The 22,680-nt window shown below is 42.6% G+C and overlaps 1 protein-coding gene across 14 annotated transcripts in view; it reads right to left on the minus strand.

The window, feature by feature from the left end:
- Positions 1–38: 38 nt before the first annotated feature.
- The window catches only part of dctn1b (dynactin 1b), a 32,460-nt gene continuing 9,818 nt past the window's right edge, over positions 39–22,680 (minus strand). For 2 of the 14 annotated variants that reach the window (XM_047327363.1, XM_047327354.1), the window contains exons 4-32: positions 21,232–21,263; positions 19,120–19,140; positions 15,034–15,051; positions 12,854–12,874; positions 11,600–11,776; positions 10,406–10,429; positions 9,611–9,808; positions 9,270–9,474; positions 9,054–9,132; positions 8,794–8,953; positions 8,396–8,500; positions 7,817–8,008; positions 7,587–7,703; positions 7,347–7,499; positions 7,058–7,218; positions 6,674–6,842; positions 6,268–6,336; positions 5,949–6,161; positions 5,641–5,802; positions 5,010–5,141; positions 4,782–4,910; positions 4,427–4,569; positions 4,159–4,325; positions 3,989–4,000; positions 3,055–3,182; positions 2,773–2,959; positions 2,077–2,150; positions 1,873–1,962; positions 39–1,730 (exon numbers count right to left, since the gene is read on the minus strand). In XM_047327363.1, coding sequence (XP_047183319.1) covers positions 1,593–1,730; positions 1,873–1,962; positions 2,077–2,150; positions 2,773–2,959; positions 3,055–3,182; positions 3,989–4,000; positions 4,159–4,325; positions 4,427–4,569; positions 4,782–4,910; positions 5,010–5,141; positions 5,641–5,802; positions 5,949–6,161; positions 6,268–6,336; positions 6,674–6,842; positions 7,058–7,218; positions 7,347–7,499; positions 7,587–7,703; positions 7,817–8,008; positions 8,396–8,500; positions 8,794–8,953; positions 9,054–9,132; positions 9,270–9,474; positions 9,611–9,808; positions 10,406–10,429; positions 11,600–11,776; positions 12,854–12,874; positions 15,034–15,051; positions 19,120–19,140; positions 21,232–21,263 — 3,476 coding nt within the window. In that variant the 3' untranslated portion in view covers positions 39–1,592. The remainder of the gene's footprint in view (positions 1,731–1,872; positions 1,963–2,076; positions 2,151–2,772; positions 2,960–3,054; positions 3,183–3,988; positions 4,001–4,158; positions 4,326–4,426; positions 4,570–4,781; positions 4,911–5,009; positions 5,142–5,640; positions 5,803–5,948; positions 6,162–6,267; positions 6,337–6,673; positions 6,843–7,057; positions 7,219–7,346; positions 7,500–7,586; positions 7,704–7,816; positions 8,009–8,395; positions 8,501–8,793; positions 8,954–9,053; positions 9,133–9,269; positions 9,475–9,610; positions 9,809–10,405; positions 10,430–11,599; positions 11,777–12,853; positions 12,875–15,033; positions 15,052–19,119; positions 19,141–21,231; positions 21,264–22,680) is intronic. The other 12 variants (XM_047327355.1, XM_047327358.1, XM_047327357.1 and 9 more) reach the window with 12 other exon arrangements.

Consider the following 22,680-nt stretch of genomic DNA (forward strand, 5'->3'; position numbering starts at 1 on the left):
TACGTCCTCATTTTGACGAAAGACGGGAGGAGGCTGACACGGCTTTACTGTCTTTATTGATCAGTCGTCGTTGGTTGTGCGAGAGCAGGAAGCCACGACAAGTTTAGCTGCAGATTCACAACAGGACGAATAAATAATTCCTTCTACAGCTACAGGTACGTAGATGCACTATGCCCATTGATAAAACTTCTAGTTACAACAGAGAAGTGTAAACAAAGAGTCTAAAATCATTAGCATGAGTTAATAAACTAAAACCCTTTAAAGAAATCCGCCATGGCAAAATGTGAAACAAAGATTCTTTGGCAAAGACAACGTGGTTTTGCTTTTGAAACAACGGTTTGTTTGTTTGTATGAAATGAGAAATAAGGCGAGTGATCGTTTCTTTAAGGCTCGGACACAGTAAACAGCCAAGTCAGTACTTTCACCAAGCGAGTAATAAATACTAAATAAAAACTTACGTAGTGATAATAATAATAATAATAAAAAGAATGCCTCCTCTGACTAAAGTGCAGTCGAGCTGGGTTTTTTTTTAAATAAACAAATCTGTAAAAAGAATTTTAGCTGCGTTTTACACAGTAAATTTCTGATTCTTCTGCTTTTCTTGTTCTGTGCAAAAAAACTAAAACCTGAACAAACTGAAGTTCACCTTCATCTAACTGTGATATTTCTTCTCTTGTCACTAAAGACACACAAAAAACTGGCTGATCAAACCATAGTAAAATGTCCACGACTGTAAACGGACATTTCGTCTCTTTTCCCTTTCGACAGTCGAGGTGTAAAAATGAAGCACACAACAGTTGAACACATCCGATGTCTCAGCCACACGTTTTCCACACCAGGGCCAATACTCTAATAAATAATCAATAATAAACAGCGACTCGATAGAGTATGTGTGTGTGTGTGGGGGGCAGCATGCAGCAGTGAAGTTAATAGTATAATTTTTTTTAAATATTCTGGCCATAAAACACGATTCTGGCTTCTCAGTCAAGATGTTTGTGTCACAGGCTGCGGTCAAGAGGAAGAGACGTCGACTCAGGGAACCGAGAAAAATTAAATCTGACAAACGCTCCGAACGTTCAGGTTTACATGAAAGAAAATGTGATATTCAATAGTGTCAAAACACTGAATACATTAAAAAGTCTTAACATGATTTTGCTCAAAATCTTTCACAAATTAACAATTAAATTTGGACAATTGCCTGTAAGAAATCATCTCTTGATTGTTTTGTTTGTAAAATGTTTAAAAATGGTGGAAAACTCATAATTTCCCAAATAAGAAGCAGAAATCAGTGAAAGATTAGGACTAATTAAGTAATTATGAAAACGCCAATATTTTCTGTAAGATGATGATTGATTAATTAACTAATAATTTAAAGTCTAATAATAGTCCTCAACAAAAAAACCCGATTGAGGGTAAGACCAAGACGTCACACAGTGATCCTGAGACGAGACGGGTCTCAGACCACAGCCCGGACTTTCAGTGGAGAGAGAATCACCACTTGTGATTTCTGAAATCCTCCCGTTGTAATGCGTTTTGAGACAAAGCTGATGGGGGTTTGTTGTTGTGTCGGGCGCAGCGGGGGCGGGTGGAGTTCAGGTCCGCAGCAGACTGTGAACTCTGTGCAGCTGAGTCTGGGACAGGACGAGGCGGTGGACCTGCTCCTGACCGCGGGCGCACGGCATCATGACCCGGCCCACCAGCACCGTGTCGCCCTGCTTCTCCTCCTTCGCCTGGACACAGAGAAACACAGAGATGTCACATCTGTCACACAACAACATCTTTCACACACTCCGTCCCTACGAATCCAAACTCCCAGGAAGAAGAAGAAGAAGAGGTGAGCAGCTGTGTACGACAGCGGCTCTTCTTCTGTACCTTCACAAACGACGCCGAGGGGAAAGTGGCGAAGTCGGACGTCACTCGAGCTCCGGGCTGCTGGTTGACGACGTGCTCCGCTACTTCGTCCTGACAGAGGAAATGTGGTGAGTCCTCCAGGACACGTTCAAGTACAAAGACATTTACACTGTTTGAATGGACTTGTTTTAATAGAAGAATCTTAAGTGATTGACAGTGTTTCACCTTCAGTCGGTCCAGCGTGTCGCTCAGAGACTGAAGTCTGGCTGTTTGTTCCAGGAGCTGAGCACCAGGTGTCACTGCAGCACAGGAAATAACCAGCAGTTAATAAACAATACACATATAAATATTATACTACTGTAAATCAGGGATCAACTTTCTCAAAGATATGAGGCAGTTTATTTACAAACATTAATATCCGCTGATTAGATGAGGCTTATGAATGGGAGTTTTTTTAATCTGCAACTTTTGACATGTATTGTATACTGAAGTTTAAATTACTAAATGCAAAATGACAAATTTGAAAATAATATATATATATATATATATATATATATATATATATATATATTTTTACAAGACTAAAATTGATTTCTTGCCTCAGGAACACTGTCCTTCCTTGTGTATTCTTCTATTCATTATAATAAACTGTACACTGCCATTTTAATGATAATTATAACTTCATCATTTTTTTCACAAGCCCTACTTTATAAACAAAGTATATTATATGTATGTATAAAGGTCTAAACATTGTGCTTTTGTTTATTAATGTGCAGACAAATAAACAATACATTTTTAAATTGGTGTTAGAAGTCGATGACGCCCAAAGGAAAAAAAACGGAGAAACATAAATAAAAGTTGTTAACGCTGAAAGATGAGATGACATCACGTAAAAGCACAAATATGAAAGTAAGATCACACCTGGAGATTTCCCTGTGATGTCGACCACCTTCACGTTGGCGCTCATCTGCAGCAGAGTCTCCCGCAGCTGGTCGGTCTTGCGGTAGAGGGCGCTGGAGAGCACCTCAGGGCGGCCGCCGTCTCCGGAGGGAAGCTTGGTGACGTGGAGCGGAGGCAGAGCGGCGAGCTGGGCGCGCATCCTCTCCGCCTGAGAAGGGACAGAACTCATGTCGGTCAATAATTTGTAGCGAAACAGAGGCGTCACGGAGTCGGACGTTGAGGCGCCGTGGAGACGGTTCGCACCTTCAGCCTGTTGTTGTCGTTCTTCAGCTGTTTGATGCAGAGTCTCTGAGCCTCGATCTGCTGCGTCAGCAGAGGAGAGTCGATCACCTGGACTCCTGAAGCTGAGCCGACTCCGGGCATCATGGTCACTGTGGAGAACCGGAACCAGAACAGGTTCAACGTCATCAACTCGCCACCGGGCGCAAAACATTGTTCCACGAAGGAAAAAAAAAACTGACAGAAAAATGTAACATGCACAGTGGTGGGCTGTAACGATGTGTATGAAATATTTTATATTTTAACTCCACTAGATTTATCTAACATCATCTTATTTCAGCTTCAGGTTCTAGTCACTTTGAAAATCAAGATTTTTTACATACGAACATGATGATGAAATTAGCAGAAATAAGCTTAATTTTAATGAGGAACAGCATTAAAATCACTGACAGGAGATTTTAACTTTCACTGTTGTAGTAATTCACCAATGACCGAATCATTGTTGTTCAGTATTAATCAGTTCAATCACAAAGGAAAAGTGTTTCTGAACAACCTGATATCATTGATATCAGAGAAATTAAAAACCATGCAAGGAGGCGATCGTGAACATGCCAACAACACGGATGCACATATTCTGAAATCAATATCACATTAATAATCACTTTACAGCCTGAGTGGGTCAACAACAGGGATTCTGCAGGTTCACAAAGTTGAGTTTAAGATCCTGAGAAAACAGTTCAGTGTAACGGAGGAAGAGTAGAACTTAAAACTCACGTGTTGCACTTTTAAATAATCATTTAATGACTAAATTCAGTCATTTTCACGACCTGCAGACGCCCTGAGTCAAACATGCTCGGAGTATTTAACTGTAGCTGTTGACTCGTGCATCAGTAAAACCTTTGAACTTGAATATTTAAATGTTCGTCATGCAGAACCAGAGACAGATGTTGGTCGATACCTTTCTGTTCCTCTGCAGGAGGCAACGTTAGAGATTAACACGAAAGAGTCGGACAAAGAGTGAAGACAGAAAGAGGACGTCAGAGGTTGTTAAAGGAGGAAACCACAAAGAAAAAACGAAACGTTTTGATGAATTGGTTATTAAACGAATTTCTTTCCCCCTCCTCTCACCTCCCGCAATCCCCGTGACGATGGAGGCGATCCCCGACGGGCCGGCGCCCCTCAGCCCGTCGATGGTCATCTTGGACTGACTGTTGATCCGCTGCTTCAGCTCGGCCTTCTCCGACTCCAGCTGGTCGATGTCGGCCTGCAGGGCGTCCATCGTCTCCTCGAACTCCCTGCAGAGAGAAAGAAAAGGAAGAACGACGACAGTCTGTCACGTGAACTCTCTCCGACGTGTGAATCCACCGCGAGTCTGAAGACGTTTCTTCTATCTCACTTCTCTTTCTTCTTCAGCAGCGTCTGAGCCTCATCCAGTCGAGTCTGGATCTTCTCCACGCGCTCGTCCGCGTCTTTGGACGAACTGTCCAGTTTCTTCTCCAGCAGGCTGAGGCGGATGTTCGCCTCGCTCAGCTCCTCGCCCTGAAAACACAAATTAATCTTCCAGTTATCGTCGACATTGACCGGCTGATCGTTTGGTTTATTAGATACCAGGCGGTCGTTAGAAATTGCCCGTGGTTTCCTTTAACTCAGAGTCGAGTTTTGCTCTAATTTGTCATTCTGAGCCTTTTTTTACTAAATCGACTGTGACTTTTAGGGCTGCAACTATGGAGAATGTGTCTGAGTTTCTTTACCTTGATCTTGAGCGACTTCTTCAGCTCTTTGATGACCGTCTCTCTGTCCTCCAGCTTCATGCCCAGACCTTCTGCATCGGTGATTTCTGCCCTGAGAGCCGACGCCCGCACGTCGACCGGAGGAGGATTCTGGGAGAAACGACGACACAGAGAATGAAAACATGAGCAGAAGCTCTGCGTCTGGTCGCCGTGCAGGTTTTCAATATCAAGGTCTTCCCACTGGCGTACTTTGTTTTGAGGCTTCTCCGAGTCGTACTCGCCCTCCTGCATCGCGGTGGCCATCTTGTTCATGGTCGCGATGACCATGCCACAGGACTGTCGCAGACACTCGTGGGGGTTGGCGCCCTGAGAGCCATAAATCTGGAAATAACCAAAGATGTCGGATAATTTGTGTTGGCTTCATATGTTACACTATTTCTGTGCTTACATTTTGTTTCACTTATTAATGCATTAGTTTATTATCATGTTATTGGGACATCAAACTTCATTTAAGTATTTATATAATCATTTTTTTCATTGTCTCATCACATGGGGATATATCCAATGAACAAAGATAATTTTTTTGTCACTGAACAGTTTTTGATTTGAGAATTTTAAACTTTTTATAGAATTTTTTTTTGCTTTTCCAAAAAATGTGTACACTATTTTACTAATCCACTCACTAATCCACATTCCTCCTTAAACCAAACTGTATCACTGACACAAATCTGTTGCTTCATTGAACAAAAATGTTCCAGAGGAATCGCAACCCCATTGCAGAGCAAAGAATTATTAATATCTTTCTAGTCATTAATATAACCTTTGATATTCCTTTTGTCACCAGTGTTCGAGGGTAAACTGGAAGCTGTGACGTACGCACCTGTTCTCCCGCCTTGAACGCCACGTCCTCCAGTTTGACGGCCGACAGCCCCTCCTGTTCACCGAGAGGTGACATCATCTGAGCGCCTGCTGCTGCCACTTCCTGCAGCACCGCCACCACCCAGGTCAGGTGCTTCCTGCAGTCGGACAGGGTGTCCGACACCTGCGGGTCAAAAGTCATAAGTCAAAAAAATCATCCACTCTGCATTAACAAAAATACACCAAGTGTAGTTTGTTTTTACTCGACTGAAACAGACTTGACAAAAAAATAATAAGTGGACAGTTAGGAGGTTTGGTTGCCACGGTTACCGGCGGGCCAAAGCTGAGCGCGGCCGGGATGCCCGGAGCGTCGGTCCCTGGCATTCTGCGGCGGATCTTCTTGCAGAACTGTCGGATGTCGCTACACGACGTCTCCAGGTCTTTGAGCAGCACGGCGAGGTCGGCCTTCTCCTGGCCAGCGTGCAGGAACGCCCGCAGGCGGCCGACCTCCACCGCCATGCAGTCCAAGGCACTCTGGGTAAACTGCAAACGGAAAAAAACCCACACACACCTCAGTTTAAGATTCCAGGAAGAAGGACATTTACAACAATTTATGATAAAGTAGAAGTTGGATTAAGAGTGAACGTACTCGGATGTGATCGGCGAGCTGCATGGTGCAGTCCTCGTTCTGATCGGCCAGGTGGATACTGTACAGGTGCTGGGAAAAAATGACAAGTGGCATTAAACAAGCAGAAACTGTACGAGTCACTTTGTAGATTAATCTTAATTTACATGTCATGGGTTGTGTCCATAGTTCAGCTGAGTAAAAGTTTTGGCGTTTCAGATGTTCAGATTCTTGCCCTGATGCAATTTTCATATGAAATAAATGACTCAAGTATAATTTCATTGATTTCCTGTTGGATGATTAACTGCTTCATCTCTAACTGTAAAAACAAAAACAGGAACATGAAATTATCATCTACTGTGTGTGTGTGTGTGTGCGTGCGTGCGTGCGTGCGTGCGTGCGTGCGTGCGTATGTGCGCGTGTGTGTTACCTGATAGTATTTAATGGCCTTGGTGAGCGGCTCCACGTTGACGGTCTCGTCCAGCTGGTCTTTGTGCAGCAGGTCGATGAGGAAGTCCAGAGATCGCTCGTGGACGCTCATCTCCGGGTACAGAGCGCCGATCTTCTTGTAGACATCAACACTGCACTGATCCAGAGCCCTGACGCACAAACACACACACACGCAAATACACACAGTGAGGTAGAATATTCTTTCTGCACGTGAAAACCGTGGTTTTACATTGAGAGAAAAGCATATTCACAACTTTCAATGCAAAGACACAAATTTTTAGCAACTATAAATCTTTGGTCCTCTGTCGGTTGGTTCGCAGACTCTCTCTCCTGTAAAGTGAGAGTGTTTGTCTGTAAAACTCACTGTTCGTATTTGTGCAGCGTGGCCTGCAGCAGACTGAGCGAGTAAACCAAACCGGCAGCAAAGCTCATCTGCTCCCCGACGGCTCCTTTCAGTCCGGCTCGCTCCACACAGTTGTCGTTCAGATCGAACTTCTCCTGGGCCTGTTTGCTGATCAGCTCGGCCTGAACACACAAAACAAACAGATACTTAAGCTTCATACAGAAAGATAGAAAGTGACAGGTGAATGTGTTCTTTCACGTGGAAGCAAATCAACACCTCCTCCTCCTCCTCCTGGGCGGGTGGCGTTTACCTTGCAGATGAGCCTGGGGATGAGCAGCAGCACCAGGATGCAGTCGTGGTCTCCTCCGTGACGAAGGAATGACTCGGGCATGAAGGCGGTCAGAAGAGAAACGTGTCTGTTGGCCTGACCCACCTCCATCTTTCTCAGCTCCATCTCAATGGCCTGGACACACACAAGGTAAGAGATAAGAGGTGAGGACATTCAGTCCTCCTTCCTCCCACACTCCTGAGAGCGGTTACGGGTTCTGACCTTGGCGTAGGCCTTCGTCTCGGCAAACTTGATCTTGAAATCGAACATCTCCGCTGGCGGCTGCTGCTGCAGCTCGGCTGACGCCTCCTGCTGACTGGTCAGCTCTCTGTTCACCTCCTGCAGACAAGACCAGAGGGATAAGAAAGAGAGAGAGAGCGTCTGGTTAAAACCCACGTACGATCAAATAACGTGATTCCTTCCTTTGAAGGAATAAAACTTTTTGCTCATACCTGTAGGTGAGCGGTGAGCTCGCGGTACTTCTTGATGGTCTGCTGATAATCGGCGACGGTCTCCTGAGCAGCTTCCACACGTTTCTCCGACTCTCTGATTTTGGCGGCGCCGAGATCCAACATCTCCCGCAGCTCCAACTCCGTCTCTCTGGCGTTCTCCTGCAGCTCGTCGTTCATCTCGTTGATGGATTCCTGAGGGGCGGAGACGACAACATCTATAATTATTTCGGTTTTTCTAAAAATAAAAAAGCTATAAAGCTGCTACATGTAAAATCTGAAAAAATAAACATAAAGCTTCTTCTTTTTCTTTTCACAATGACAGTTCAGTTTCCATTCTGATGAAGGTCAGTGTGTGTTCAGCAACGCAACGAACAGCAGAGGGCAGCACACGCATATAAATAACCCCGCTCCATATCAATAATGACTCAGCAAACAAACAGTGGCTTTAATCACGTCTGACCACTCGTCCTATGAACACACAAGAAGTATTCGTCTCCTGCTCGGGGGATTTGATTAGTGAGTTTGTTTGTTTTTTATGAATGAACTGCATCAACTTTGTGTTTTCATCTGCACACTCACCAGGTCGGTGACCGTCTCCCTCAGCTCCCTGACTTTCTCCTCCAGGTCCAGGTTTCTCTCCGTCAGCATCTCCACCATCTCCTCCGCCCCCAGGGCTGCGTCCACCTGTAACAGAGATGTGTAAAAAACTGAAGACTGAGCTTCTACAGGGTGAATTTATGTCACTGCAAAGCTGCAGCAGCACCTTTAACAGCCCGTGTGTGTGTGTGTGTGTGTGTGTGTGTGTGTGTGTGTGTGTGTGTGTGTGTGTGTGTGTGTGTGTGTGTGTGTGTGTGTGTGTGTGTGTGTGTGTGTGTGTGTGTGTGTGTGTGTGTGTGTGTGTGTGTGTGTGTGTGTGTGTGTGTGTGTGTGTGTGTGTGTGTGTGTGTGTGTGTGTGTGTGTGTGATCGGACACCGACCTGCTCCTTCAGCTCGTCGATGGTCTTTTCTGCCACCGTCATCTCCTCCTGCAGCTTCTCCTTCTGGCTCCGCAGAGAGTCCAGCTCCACGTTCTTCTTCTCCATCTGCTTCTGCAACTTCACGTGCTCCTGCTTCTCGGACGACGACAGATCTCGCATCCTGATTTAAAAACGGGACAAGACGTCGTTATAGGGAGACGGTGGAGAAAGAGGGTGTAGTAGACGGTTAAAGTCTAGTTGAGGATCGTCCACAAACCGACCTGACCAGCGCCTCCTTCAGTCGGCCATTCTGTTCCTCCAGCTGTTTCACATGATAACTGGAGGCAGCACCGTCGGAACCTGAGAGGAAAAACCCAGAAACACAGAGACACTTTCGCTAAAGTCTACGTTCTCTGTGTCAAATATTTTTTGTTTTTTTCTTCTGTAGGGGTTAAAATTAAAAACACAAATGCCCCCCTTTTTTTTGTGCGCAGTACCTTTCTCCTCGATCTCGTGCTTCAGGATCTCCAGGTCCATGGTGAGCTCGTCCACCTTCTCCTTGTGGGAGTCGACCTCCAGCTGCAGAGACTCCGCCCTCTCCTCCGCCATCTCCTTGTCCAGCGTGGCCATCTCGATGGCGTCGGCCGTGTCCGCCATCTCCTCCACGTAGCGCTCCTTCGCCTCCTGGGCCTCTTTCGCCTCCTGCACAGAGACATTAGGTTCAGTTTGGGGGAAAAAAACAACCCAGGATGTTTTTAAAAGTTTCTTTTTTTGACAGCCATGTTCAATCGTGGCCCCGCCCCTACGTCCACCTGCCTCTCGAACATCCACGTCTTACCCTCTTGGCCTCTTTGAGGTGTTTCTGCAGCTCGGCCTGCTGCTCCTGCATCTTGCTCTTCCACTCCTGCAGCTGCTCCAGCTGGATCTTGTGCTTCTCCAGCTCCTTCAGCTTGGCCTTGTCCTCCGTCCGCTTCATCTTCAGCGTCTCCAGCTTCTCCTCCAGGTCCTTCACCTGCCCTCGGAGAGCCTCCTCCTCCTGTGTGACGGCCACAGGGAGGAGGACGGAGAAGAGAGTCAAGAAAGGAAGTTATACGTGATTAGTTTTTAACTAACGTTGCTGGTGCAAGAGGCTGGAATAACAACACATCAAAAAAAGGTGGAAGCACATTTGAAAGCTTTAACTCTGCTCCAATTTCTCAGTTCAATGTTCTTTTCTCCGTTTCACTTTCACGACTCCTCAGGTTTTTCCTCAGTGAATAATGAAAGTTTCAGATCAAGTGTAGATCTTTCTCTCTCTCGTCTTTTCATGATGCTACAAAGCTTTAATTTCATCTGCCATGCAGATAAATCCCCTGTGGAGAGGAGTCACACACACAAACACACACGCCTCTTCGGGTAGGATGCACATACAATATGTGATTATATATTATACACACACACAAAATCACACACCAATTAACAGCAATCAGTCAATCCTGCCATCAATGTGTGAAGTTGCTCTGCCCCAGAGGAGAGACTGAGCAACCTCACAAAGTCTAGAAGTCACACTTTTTACAGCTTGTTAAAACGGAAGTGAGAGAAAAAAACAACACTTCAACTTCAAGCGCCAAAACATCACATCTCATCACTGCACCTGTGTTTCCATAGTGACATCCTCCTGAGGGGAATAAGAAATACCAATCAGACAGATTATGTCTGATTTTTATAATTAAACACCAGATGGCATCTTAATTTTTTTACAAAACGTGATAATCCCTGACATCTAATGTACCTCTTTCTTCAACCTGTGTCCTGTTCGTGATCAACAAAGAGCTCACAGACAATTAGACACATGTACGGGTACAAATCAGCTGACGTTTGGACGCTTAATCAGCCTAAATCGAGCTGCGCTTGAGAACTAATCACTTCATCCATTACAGTTTGGTTTTATTTTGGAGAGGAACTGGACTGAAGTTCAGCATTTCAAATGCAAATACTTTATTATTATTGGTCCAGTAAAAAGATCAATTTTTGTGTTTTTAAGGCATCAAAAACATTTATCCAACTAATCATAACTTTGAAAACAGAAACAGAAAGCTTCTGTATACTGACAATAAAAAAACAAAAGATCTGATATAATGTGGTGTTCCTCAGGGTTCGATTTTAGGCACTCTTTATTTCAGTATATATACACTTTACAAATAACTACAAATAAATTACATATTGCTTATATACTATATGCAATATATATTGATTATAATTAATAAATGCAAATGGTATTATTAGTAGAAAATATTTTTTTAACGGCTATGCAGATGACACCAAGCTGTTGCTCTGTCTCCTCAGATGATTTCAGTCGCACGTTTAATTCTGTTTAATACATTTATGTAATAAACCAATGGACGACTGAGAACTTCCTTCAGCACAGTTAAAGAGAAAACTGTTCTGGAGGGAATCTGTGAAATTGAATTAAAACAAATAATCAATTAACTGATTAGTCAAGTGACGGAAAGTTAATATACAACTATTTTGAGAGCTGTTATATAAGTTAAGGACCTTCGGCTCATTTCTGATTTGACCGATCCTTCGGATGACATCAACACAAACTGACAGCTGTCAAAAAAACATGTATTCAGAGAAGCTCTTACAAAAAAGATGTCACATTAGATTTTACTCTTGCACCTCCGCTGGTGTGACTTAGACACCAAGTTGGCAGATTAATTGCTGCCTTATAAAACCAAGATATCACAGGTCATTCTTCTGCTTTTTATTTTCCTAAGCAGACATTACTCACTAGTTTATATGAGCTCTGTGTTGTGACAGTCAGCTGCTGTTAGTCGACACTGACCTTGCTGGGGACGGGGGCCAGAGGTTTACCGGGGGAGTGGAGGGTGGGGATGACCGGAGCAGCCAGGGGGGTCTGGGCCGGCGTGCTGGGCTCGCTGCTGCTCATCTCTCCTGCGGAGGCTGAGGCCGAGCCGGAAGCGGCCCCCTTCCCACCGGCGCCCGCAGGACGACTGGGCTGCTACAAAAATGAGAAATAAAAAAACAGTGCCAGAAGAAACTGGATAAAATAGATCTGATTGGGTATAAATGACTGTCGAAGGACGTATTGGCGGCCATGATGGAGACCCACTTCCCCTCCTGATATGTATGCATATCTTCTTATCTTTCTCACCTCTTTCGTTACACTGAGGATTTTTACATAAACACAGTATCACTCGAGTCTGATCTTGGTTTTGATCTTATTCAGGATTTGACATTTCACATGGAACATAGAGAAACCTGGTCAATTCCATTTCTACATTGTGATTATAAAAATATTCTTGTTTCTGAAATCTTTACGTTTTCTCAAAAAATTATAAACTAAATAATTTATAAACCTGATCATCACCCTGATACTGATGTCCATGTAAACACACTCATAGAGACACTTGTTATGATGTTATGAACTGTTACGGTAAACTAGCCCCAGGACAGACTACAAGTTTCATGTTAAATTATAATAAGTTAATACATTATAATGGTCACTTTACCCAAGACCAGGACAGATTTGAAAATGTAAAAATTCTAATTTTTTCAAGTTATCAGAATATTAATTTTGATTTATCAAATTAACAAACTGACAATCACCCAAACCATAAAAATTGTTTTAACTAATTATTGTATTTTTTTTATCAACTTTTAAATGCAAACTGTTGATTCATCGATGGGCGTCCATGATGACAGAAAAATTCTCATAAAAAAAAGGAATAAAACAAAGCTTAAACTGTTCTGGTGCAAATTAAAGTGTCAGAGCTGAACAAAAGCAAAAAGAAACAAAAATAAAGATTTTAAAATGAGGACCGGACAGTTTACTGGAGTTGTAAATATGTGATGTGAAGGGATGGAAATAAAAAATATAAAATGACCAAAATTATCATCTATGCATGAAAATATGATTTTGCAGTCACGTCTGATGTTGTACTGTCACTACACACTCACACAACCACTCACACACACAAATTGCTGCATGAAGTGAAAAGCGATTATCGTAGGAATAAAATAATGCTGACTAATAGTAATGGGACGCCCCGCCGATGAGGTTGAAGACTGGGCTCACCTTGGGCCTTCTGGCCATGGTCTGGGGAGGAGAAGGAGGAGAAACAGAGGAGGAGAGGAGGAAGCAGGAAAAAGGGAAGGAAACAAACAACCAGGGTTAGTGTTTCAAGGTTCAAAGTTCATATTGAGACGGGAAATCACGGACAGAAGGAATAAATGGGTTGATGAAACTGACGTGACTGAAATGTCCTGAGATTCTGAAAGTTCGAAAACCAAGAAAAATTGTAATTGTCATGCGACATCTCTGCTCATCTTTCTCCCTGATCTCTCTTCATCCAGCCTCCAGGGCCTCGTTTCCTCAAACCCATGTGACCAGAACCCTCAGCAGCTACATGGACACGGCGACTGGTACCGCCACCGCCGCCGTGACCTAAATGACGCCATTGTGGCTCCGTGGATCAAATTCATTCTGTAGTACCGTCACACACTCGTCATTGCAGGGGATAATGGCTCGTTATCCGTCCGCGTCGCGTGTTTCAGACATCGGACGAGAGGATTTTCAATCCACAATTTGTTCTCAGTTAATCTCTGTGGAACCTGTGCAGCAGACCTGGATTACATTATTTTAATCAAATCAAAAACTGTTTTTCGACAAAGAGCGGATTTGTCAAACGGGACAACAAATTTTGAAAGACCATGAAAACAACCTGGAAATGTATTCTGAGTAGATCAACATCAACATTCATTTTTAACTTTATGGATTTGTTTACAAGCTCAGAAAATGTTTACAATATCTCCAGATTCAACTTGTATTAGCTTCAGCATGTTTGTAGAGCTTGACAATAACTCCTCAATATAATCTACGATTTCTCTACATTCATATTACGGCAAAAATCAATACAAATCTACAACTTTAGGTACGAGTGGTAAAATTATTTCCATATTAGACTTGTTAAGTTTTATCACTATCACAGTTCACCGAACAATATCGCAGCTCATGATGCTTTTAGTTGCTGTACTTTGGATCACATTATGGCTTCAAACTGGCATACATAAAATCCTCGCACTTGACAAAAAATGTTTGGTAATTTTGTTTGAAAAATGCCAATCTGATTTTTTGGTTGCTCATTTATATTCTTCTGGTCAACTTTTTCAAGAATTTGTTCTGCAGATGTCGATATCATCATAAATGTTTATTTTGATTATTAATACACATTGGTAACACTTCATTTTAGCATCTTCAGAATACATAAATTATGTTAAAGTAGAACAATCTAATCGTAAATGTACCAAGTAAGTTTCAGCTATTATTGGTACCAGAACACGTGGTCGGGAAATATATGAGGACATTATCAGAGAGTGTTGACTAAATATGAATGAATATTGCTTAAAGTATTATTTTTTGTGGGAAACTCAATCTGCTGCAGCTGCTAGTTGGACCAGATGAGGATGTTTTGTTTCCTAAATACATATTGTTATACTCTTACATGAAGAAAAGTCCAAGAGGATTATTGCAGAACACATTTTCCACATATCTTCTCTGTAATTATTTATTATTAATCTTGGTGAACAAAACATAATGAAACCCAGGTCTGTGCAAGTCAAACGATCCCATCTCCTTCACTTGTTCCTGCCTTTCTCTTCTCTTCTACCTTTTACTTCCAGCCTCTCGTCCTCTGCACACTGACTCTCTCTCCCTCTCTCTCTGCTTGGCCTCAGGCTCGGCCGTCGTTTTCGTCCTTTATTGGATTAGCGCTCGACCATTCAGCAGAAATTAGCCCGAGCCAACAGCTGTACCAAACGAGATCTGACAGCCCTCTAACGCCCGAGTGTTGTGCCACTGTAGCGGACTCACATCGGTGCCTGTTTGCTTCATCTGCTACCGAGGGAGAGATTATCTGAAGGAGGCAGAAATGGCTTCTGCATGATGAGGACAAAAAGAAGAAGAAGCAGCTTGTGGAAATAAAATAAAAATCTACTGCAGACATGTGCATAGGCATGAAATAAAGATTTTTTTAAAAGAGCAACCAAGCTGCAGGAACACTCCCGACTTCCACACTGGGAATCTCAAATATCACTTGGGAGGGGAAACATTGCAGCGAAGCAGGAAATGAGGAATAACTGAACTTCCAAAGCGTGACCTTTACAGCAGCGCTGCCAAAACAATTCAAATGAAAGATGACAACGACAACAACAACATCCCAACATGTACAGTAAGGAGGATCATATGGAGTTCTGTACCTTCCGGGGTGCAGGAGTCTGTCTCATCATATTTGCAAGAGGAAGAAGACACACACACACACGACACAGTCACCGAGAAACACACACACACACACACACAGGTGATGAAACAGGAGAAGATGCTGGATCTTCAGAGAGCGGCTAGAGGACAGAGAGACAGACAGCTAAAGCCAAACATTCAGTCGGACGTGCAGCCGATCAGCCCGAGAAGCTGCAGTTTGTGCAAATGGCCGCTGTGATTTTTTATTTTCTCTCTCTCTCTCTCTCTCTCTCTCCCCGGCTCGTCCTCCCCTCTGCCCGAGTCCGTCCCTTCCCTCCCGGTGCCGTCCTCCGTTATGTCCCCTTCTCGCTCAGCTCCTCTCATAATCCAGTGTGCGGAGCCCTCGGTCGGTGCCTCCCTTTTTTCCTTTACGCTCCGTTTAGAGCTCTGACATCCTCCTGCCGCAAGCCCCCGACCTGCTACTGTTCATCTGAGACGTCTCGCCTCCCCTAACCTCGACACCCCCCCTCCCCTCCCCGCTCTGCTTATTGTGGATTGTCAGCCCAGCCAGTCCCCTGCTCCTGCATTACATCACTGTGCACCCTCCTCCTCCTCCCTCCCTCCCTCCTTCCCTCTCTCTCTCTCCTACCCCAGGCTCGCTGCTGCTCACCCACTCATCCCCACATCCACCACAGACAGACGGGGAGGGGTGGGTGACACTGTGTTTGTGTGTGTGTGTTTGTGTGTTTATGTGTTTGTGTGTTTGTGTGTGTGTGTGTGTGTGTGTGTGTGAGGATGTGAGACAGAAAAGAGGGTGGGGCTATAAACAGAGGTGAGGGGGGGAAACTAGCAGCAGCAACTGATGCAAGCCTTTCCCCGTCTCCTAGCAACACTCGCAGATCACTCCTCTGGGCTCATCATAATGAGGCTGACGAAAACAAAGACGTGATACACTTGGTCTGGATTTATTTTCCAGATTTCATTCCTTAAATTTCTTAATTTTTTTTATAATAATAATAATATATATATATATTTTCTTTTTAAATACCAATGTTCTTTCTCCTTAAGTTTTGTTTGTTTTCTTTTTTCTATAAAAAAAAAAACACCAACAAACTTTCAAACGTCTGTTTTCTCACTATAAATGAATTCTTCTTGCCCAGCGCAGTAATAGTAATTTAGTAATAATCTACTTTACTGTTTTGTTTTTGTGTCGTACTAAATAAAAACACAAGTATGAACCCTCGCACATTGGTTTAAAACACCATTCCGCATCATTAGAGTCACATTTAAGACCCAAACACAATGGTTAGTGTTGAACTTTGAGAGGTTGGAGGAGTTTCTGCTGCAACAAAGTGATTTAACGGGTCGGTACATTCCCTAAAGAGCCAACATCATTTGAGCAGCTATCGTATCTTCCTCGGCTCCACTAATCTCCAGCAGCTCAGCGGGAAGAGAGATGAGGGATGTAAGAGGATTAATTCACTGAGGAAACTCCCATTAGCTGTGAGCTGTAAACCCAAAATACTTGTTTAACATCGTACACATGAAAATGGGCTTTTCTTGGTGAGGCTACAGTAAACACAGGCGGTGTGTGTACCCTGCCTGTGGAAGAGGATATGAATGTGCTAAACTGATTATAGGAAAAAAAAAGAAGTAATGTGAACTTCACAGTGCAGACTGCTGAGCCAGAAAGAAAAGCAGTTTATGTATCCATTACACAGCAGCTGAGGGAAATCTGTGCTGTTCAAATATTAAACAGCCTCTGTTGTAATCCCCCTCACTTTCCCCCCAGCACACGGTCTAATGGACGAGAGAGAGAGAGAGAGAGAGAGAGAGAGAGAGAGAGACGGGCAGGCGAAGGGATGATGGGATGGATGGGACGGAGGGGTGGAGCTGTATCAGGTTTCTGTCATCCCAGCGGACACTCGGGAGGATTCACTGCTCTGCAGCCTCCGGACGGACACGACGGGAGCAAATTACTGCCCATGGAAGAAGCAGCGACGCAGCCGAACCCAACACACTCGGCCGGATCAGGCTGAACAAACTAGAAAACTTGACTAGACTTGATGTTTTTCGGTGTCAGATCAGACTTTTGTCACATATACAGAGGTATGCACACAAAATATCACAGAATCCTTTGCAAACTAATGCAACCTTTTTTTCATAAATCCCATCATCCTTAGGTCTGCCCGTCTCTGATTTGACAAAAATGTTCATCTAAGTCAACTTAATATCTGGACAGAGACATGTTTTTCCTCAGGTTTTTCCTTTGAGGCTTCAAATAAGAAATTATTATTAGTATTATTGACTAAAACTCCACGGTCTTGAAAAGGGACACTGAAAAAAATTAAAAACGACGTCTCAATAATGACAAATAATCAATGAATTGAATCCTATGAAAAAAAAGATTATATGATAATGACTTGATCTTGACTAATTCTTTAAATTATTTTACAAGGTATTGGTAATTATATATATGTAGAACTGAACACCTTGTCGCTAGACTTGGTTTTCACTTTAAAATATTCCATTTAGGGATTAGTTCACTCTTCTTCTTCTCCTCCTGTGTGTTATTGATGAATTAAGAAAAATCATCACTGGATGAGATGCATCATCTATTTTTGAATTTCTGAAAATCTGCCTGTTCTGAAACCAAATCTGTATCTTAAGACCACGACTGAATATTCAAGCCTGCTGGTTCCAGATGAACCGAGAGCTTAATGTTGAGAGTCAGCCTGAGGAAGGGAGGAGGGGGAGCACGAGACGATAAAGTAGAACCGAGCCGACAGGGAATCTATACTCTGCAGGTCTGTTCTCTGCAGGCGGGCGAATGATTTCACCTCGGTCGCACTCTGACATTTCCTCCTGCGCTGCAGAGGAACGACGGTGTGCATGAGTCAGATGAGGAACGACGGCTGGTAAAGAGCATTGGACCGTCCGGGTGGAAACTGATGAACCACACACGAGGAAATTTTCATGGCATCTTGAAACAAGACTTAAAGGCCACACTTGATGCTCTTGTAGGGGGCTGATCAAAAAGTGAGGTAGTTGGACACGAAAAAGCAAAATGATTCGAAAATAATTTTATAAATCTATAATTTGGGCCATTAAAAATCTCTTAAAAGACTTCAGCAGAGCGTGTGCAGACACAATTGAGTTATAAGGACAATTACAAAAAGAAAATTACACATGGATTTTATGGGTAAACGCTCCAAAGATCCACTGTTGTACATTCTTCATGGGATTCTTACTTTTACCAAAGTGCATTTCTAGACAGAGAAGAAATGTCTTAAGCGAATTTCATGAATTAATCTGTTTCCAAGTTTTTTTATATTCCACATTTTCTAAAATCTAATTGCTAGCAGTTTTCTTTTCAACAGCAACAATTAGCAGCATAACCTCTATGCTTTCCTTTTTGTAGTCAGCATTCAAAACTCAGAATGTTGAGTCTTCCCCATTTTTTTCCAGTGGCAAACAAAATGATAATGATAAATGAAATGAAAATTCATATGATAATGTAAATGCCCCACACCTGGCCTGGAGTTAACCATCATAGTTATTACCTAATCTGTTGCTTTACTGATTAAACTCAGTCTGAAAATGTCAACTGGAGGAACTTATGTCTTATACACACACAGAAAATATCCATTAAAAACAACTGTTTTCCTATAGACGTTCCTGGAGGTTTGACATATACACAAATGTCAGTATGACACAGGGAATTTGCGACCAAGCGTTTCACTGCGACTTCATCATGCTTTAGATATGCACAGAGAGCATACAGACAAAAACACGACAGCATCAGAGCTGAACAGAGCAGAGCAGAGAGCACGGCGAGGTGACAGAGGTCAGGTGGACGACGTGGACGACATCATCTTTCTCTCCGACAGCGTCCATTCGCTCTCACAAATTTAAATAACAGGGCCGGGGATGGAGGTGAAATGAGGGAGCGAGGGAGTCGTGGGTAAATGAGGGGTGAGGCCTTGTTGCCATGCAGCACGGAGGTCCCCATTCAGAGCCACAGTCACCACGGTTACCACAGTCACCATCACCATCATCATCATCACACTACACCACTGTACCGAGGTTAGAGAAACATGCAGCACCTTTTTGGGCTTCACTCCTCGCTGCGTGATCGAAGGGAAGGAGAGAAGGGAAGGAGGGAGGGTGAGGGTTAAAGGTGCTGGAGGTGATGGGGTGGGGGGGCAGTGGGTCGGTGCTCTCCACTGTTGGGCCACATGTCATCCAGTCAAATATACAATACAGTATTTTTTTTCACACACACACGTCTTCATTCTCATTCGGCTCATTTTCACACAAACTAAAAAATAAAATCTACATTGGTAAAATGTGTCAAACTCGATGTGGCAGAAATCACACAAAACGTCGGCTGATGTTTTCAGATCTGTTCACCAACATTTCAAATCTACAGAAGCATCACCGAGGTTTCCTTTTGCTTCTGTTGTCTTCAGAAAAAGGAACCATTATATTATCTGTATGATAATATCTAATATCTAACTATGGATAGAAAGATTGTTGGTGTAATTCAGGATTTAAAAAAACTAAAGGTTTACCAGGATCGTACTGGCTGCCAGGACTCGGCATCATGTTTTCAATCAAAGAATTTTGTAAAATAATTTTTAAGTTATTAAAAATAAATAAAATATCATGTTCACACCCATTAAAAACTGATAAAATGGAGGTAGTGCCAATTAACTAGGAATCATCTCCATTTTTCTTCCCTGGTCGTTCAGGACTTTTGGGAATCGTGTCTCACTCATTCACAGCCGACTACGTGTGGACAAATCCCTGGAATATGAAATATAAAATGAATGAAAACATTAAAGATTGACTGTTTTCATTCCTTGAAACATCACTCTGATGTTTTGACTATGTGTAAACTGAAATTCATGGTATGTTCATGTCCCCCAAAAAAGACAGAATCTATTGTAGTTACAGACCCTGGAGCCTGAGACCAATATTAGACAGAGCTGCAGCAAATGACCTGAATAAATTAAGAGTCATTATGAAGCTGAGGAGTATTTCTGAGCAGCCCGGGCTGTTGAGAGAGTTAAAAGACAAATGAGGTCATATCGTCTTAATTTTAATTCACACTCTCAGGGGGATCGTTTCTATCAGTTCTCACTTAACAAATAATCAGTTGCCATAACACAACACAGCTAACAAGTGCATTCATGAGTAAACATCGCCCTCTGCTGGTCGGATGAGAAAACAGACCCTTTAAATACTTTTGCTCAATGGGAAAGTCACAAATAAACTACATTTCAATAAAAATTGGGGTATTTATAGCTGGAAGTCTCGATTGTGAATTATCGGGATTCAACGTCATTTAAACTGTTCAGGATTACGAAGAGACATAGTGTAGTTAGAAAAAAAAGAAAAAAACAGTTTTTCAAGATTTAAAGACAGAGCTGCATGCACAGTTTATAATATTTGGGTACGTATATTTTCCCACCTCTAAGTTGCATATTGTTGGTATGTCCCGACATTTGTGTCAGACAGGAACTACTGTACGTTGGCTGCACTTCTAGTTGAGGAAAGTCTGTGTTAGACTGAATTAAAAACATGCTATTGAGCCAAACAAAGACTTAACCATAAAAATACCCCAAAAAAGCATCCACTCACTCAAGCATCTTCTCAAACACTTGCTACTAACAGAACCTGTTTTTACAGTAAGAGTCTACGGTGGGCCTCAATTGCAATAATCACAAAATACAATGGTGTGTTTTCCAATTTCACGATGTAGTTTGTACTGCGGGTCCACCGTAAAAGTCAGAAAGTATTAAATCAGACTGAGCAGGTGTGTCAACCAGCAGGTCAGTTTATCCTCCAATAGTCAACAGGAACACAAATGAACAGCCTGCTTATCTTTACCTGACATATGACCAAGTTTGTTTTGTATGTGTGTGTGTGCAGGTACGCAAATTTATACAGATACACGTGAGTGAGTTCGCTGTTTGATGGTTGAGACTCGGTTTTATGGTTAGAACAAGGTTTATGTCAGAGCTAGTGTTAGACATTGAGCTGCAAGGTTAAAGGGCTGGTGATGTCATGAGTGTCCTGCCAAAGATAGAAGTACAAAGGTAAAAGCGTGTGTGTGTGTGTGTGTGTGTGTGTGTGTGTGTGTGTGTGTGTGTGTGTGTGTGTTTTCCCTGCAGGGGAACTTTGTGTCACAGTGCTGCTTTTATCTGACTCACCAGTTTGGTGGACTTGGGCGCCTCCAGGATCTCTGAGGAGATAAAACCGAAAAAAGTCTCACATCACAATCAGCGTTTATTACACTTCACAGTACAAAGTCCCACAAAGATCCGACGGAGGCAGACGAAGAAAAGTCAACATGATTTATGGTCTTTCACCAGTTGGTCAACACTGATACAGTTCTGACAGACGGCACAAATGTTTCTCCTGAATTAATTTTCCCTGCAATCTCCCTGCAGATGATACCGGAGGAAGGTTTCTGTTTCCTGTGTGATGCTGGTTTCAGTATATTAAGGATCCTGGTCACTTTTTTTAAAAACAACCCCACCAGCTCAGACTCAAGATTTCTATATCACTTTCAACCTGGTACAAGTCTGAACTGAAGACTGTCGGAGTGACGTCAAGGCTCCAGCAGCACAACGTCAAACAAACAGAGACAGAGAGAGAGAAATGTGCATCTTGTGCTGTTTTATAAACCAATGTAAAAAAAACTAACAAAAACATAAAAACATCTTATTATGCACAGACTATTAAACTGAGATCGATGATGTTAAAGGTTCAGCAACAGTGCCATTTCCACTGCCTTTGACACAATCCACAGTCTTTGATTATCAATTGTGAGCCTTCAAAAATATATAAATCATAAATTGATCGCTCCTCCTGTGTACGTTCTGAACCTTAACTTTTTTTTCCAAATCCTAATGCAAATATTAGATTTACTGTAACTAAACAAAAATGTTAATAATTTGTCAAAGAAAAGTTTCATGTAAATAACCTTTGAGTGTCATGACCTTTTACTCCCCAGGTATGATTAAACATAACCTCTTTGCGTAACCATTTATTTCTACTTCACAATGTTTTTCAGAATCATCTTTCCATCTTCTAGCCACAATGTTTCAAGGCCTTTAATTTGAAGAAACATCTCTTTGCCAGGTAACATGGCAGAATTATCTACCGAGTCTCCTTTTAGTTGCCTGTTCCTGAAAAAAGTTGTCCATCGACATAGCTCCCAAAAAACAAAATACCCAGTGTGTCACCACTTCAACTCTGCACCACCAGCCTATTGGATGGAGCAGCAGTGAGCTGTTACCATGGAAACAGACTCCAGCTTCCATTCTTGTGACCAGATGTGGAAAAGGCACGCAACTTCTTTTCTCGTGAGTGAGGACGATAATTAAAAAACACATACATCAACATCAAACTCAAATCATTCTTCAAATTAATCAGGAATTTCAAATAATTCAGTGAGAACAATCAAGTATTTAAAGAATAAAATGAAATCAGCATTCTTCACTTTGGAAAAAACAAGGTCCATTTAGTAGCAGTTCTGGAGCTTTCAACTGAATTACACAGTATTTCTCAGAACAGCGATGGCTGTCCCTTGTGGTGAAATTGTTTTGTGTCAAACCCAAACATCTCCTGTTTAGCCTAATGTGGGTTTTAAAAAA

This window comes from Scophthalmus maximus, chromosome 15 (assembly GCF_022379125.1).
Source record: "Scophthalmus maximus strain ysfricsl-2021 chromosome 15, ASM2237912v1, whole genome shotgun sequence".
Classification (NCBI taxonomy): domain Eukaryota; kingdom Metazoa; phylum Chordata; class Actinopteri; order Pleuronectiformes; family Scophthalmidae; genus Scophthalmus; species Scophthalmus maximus.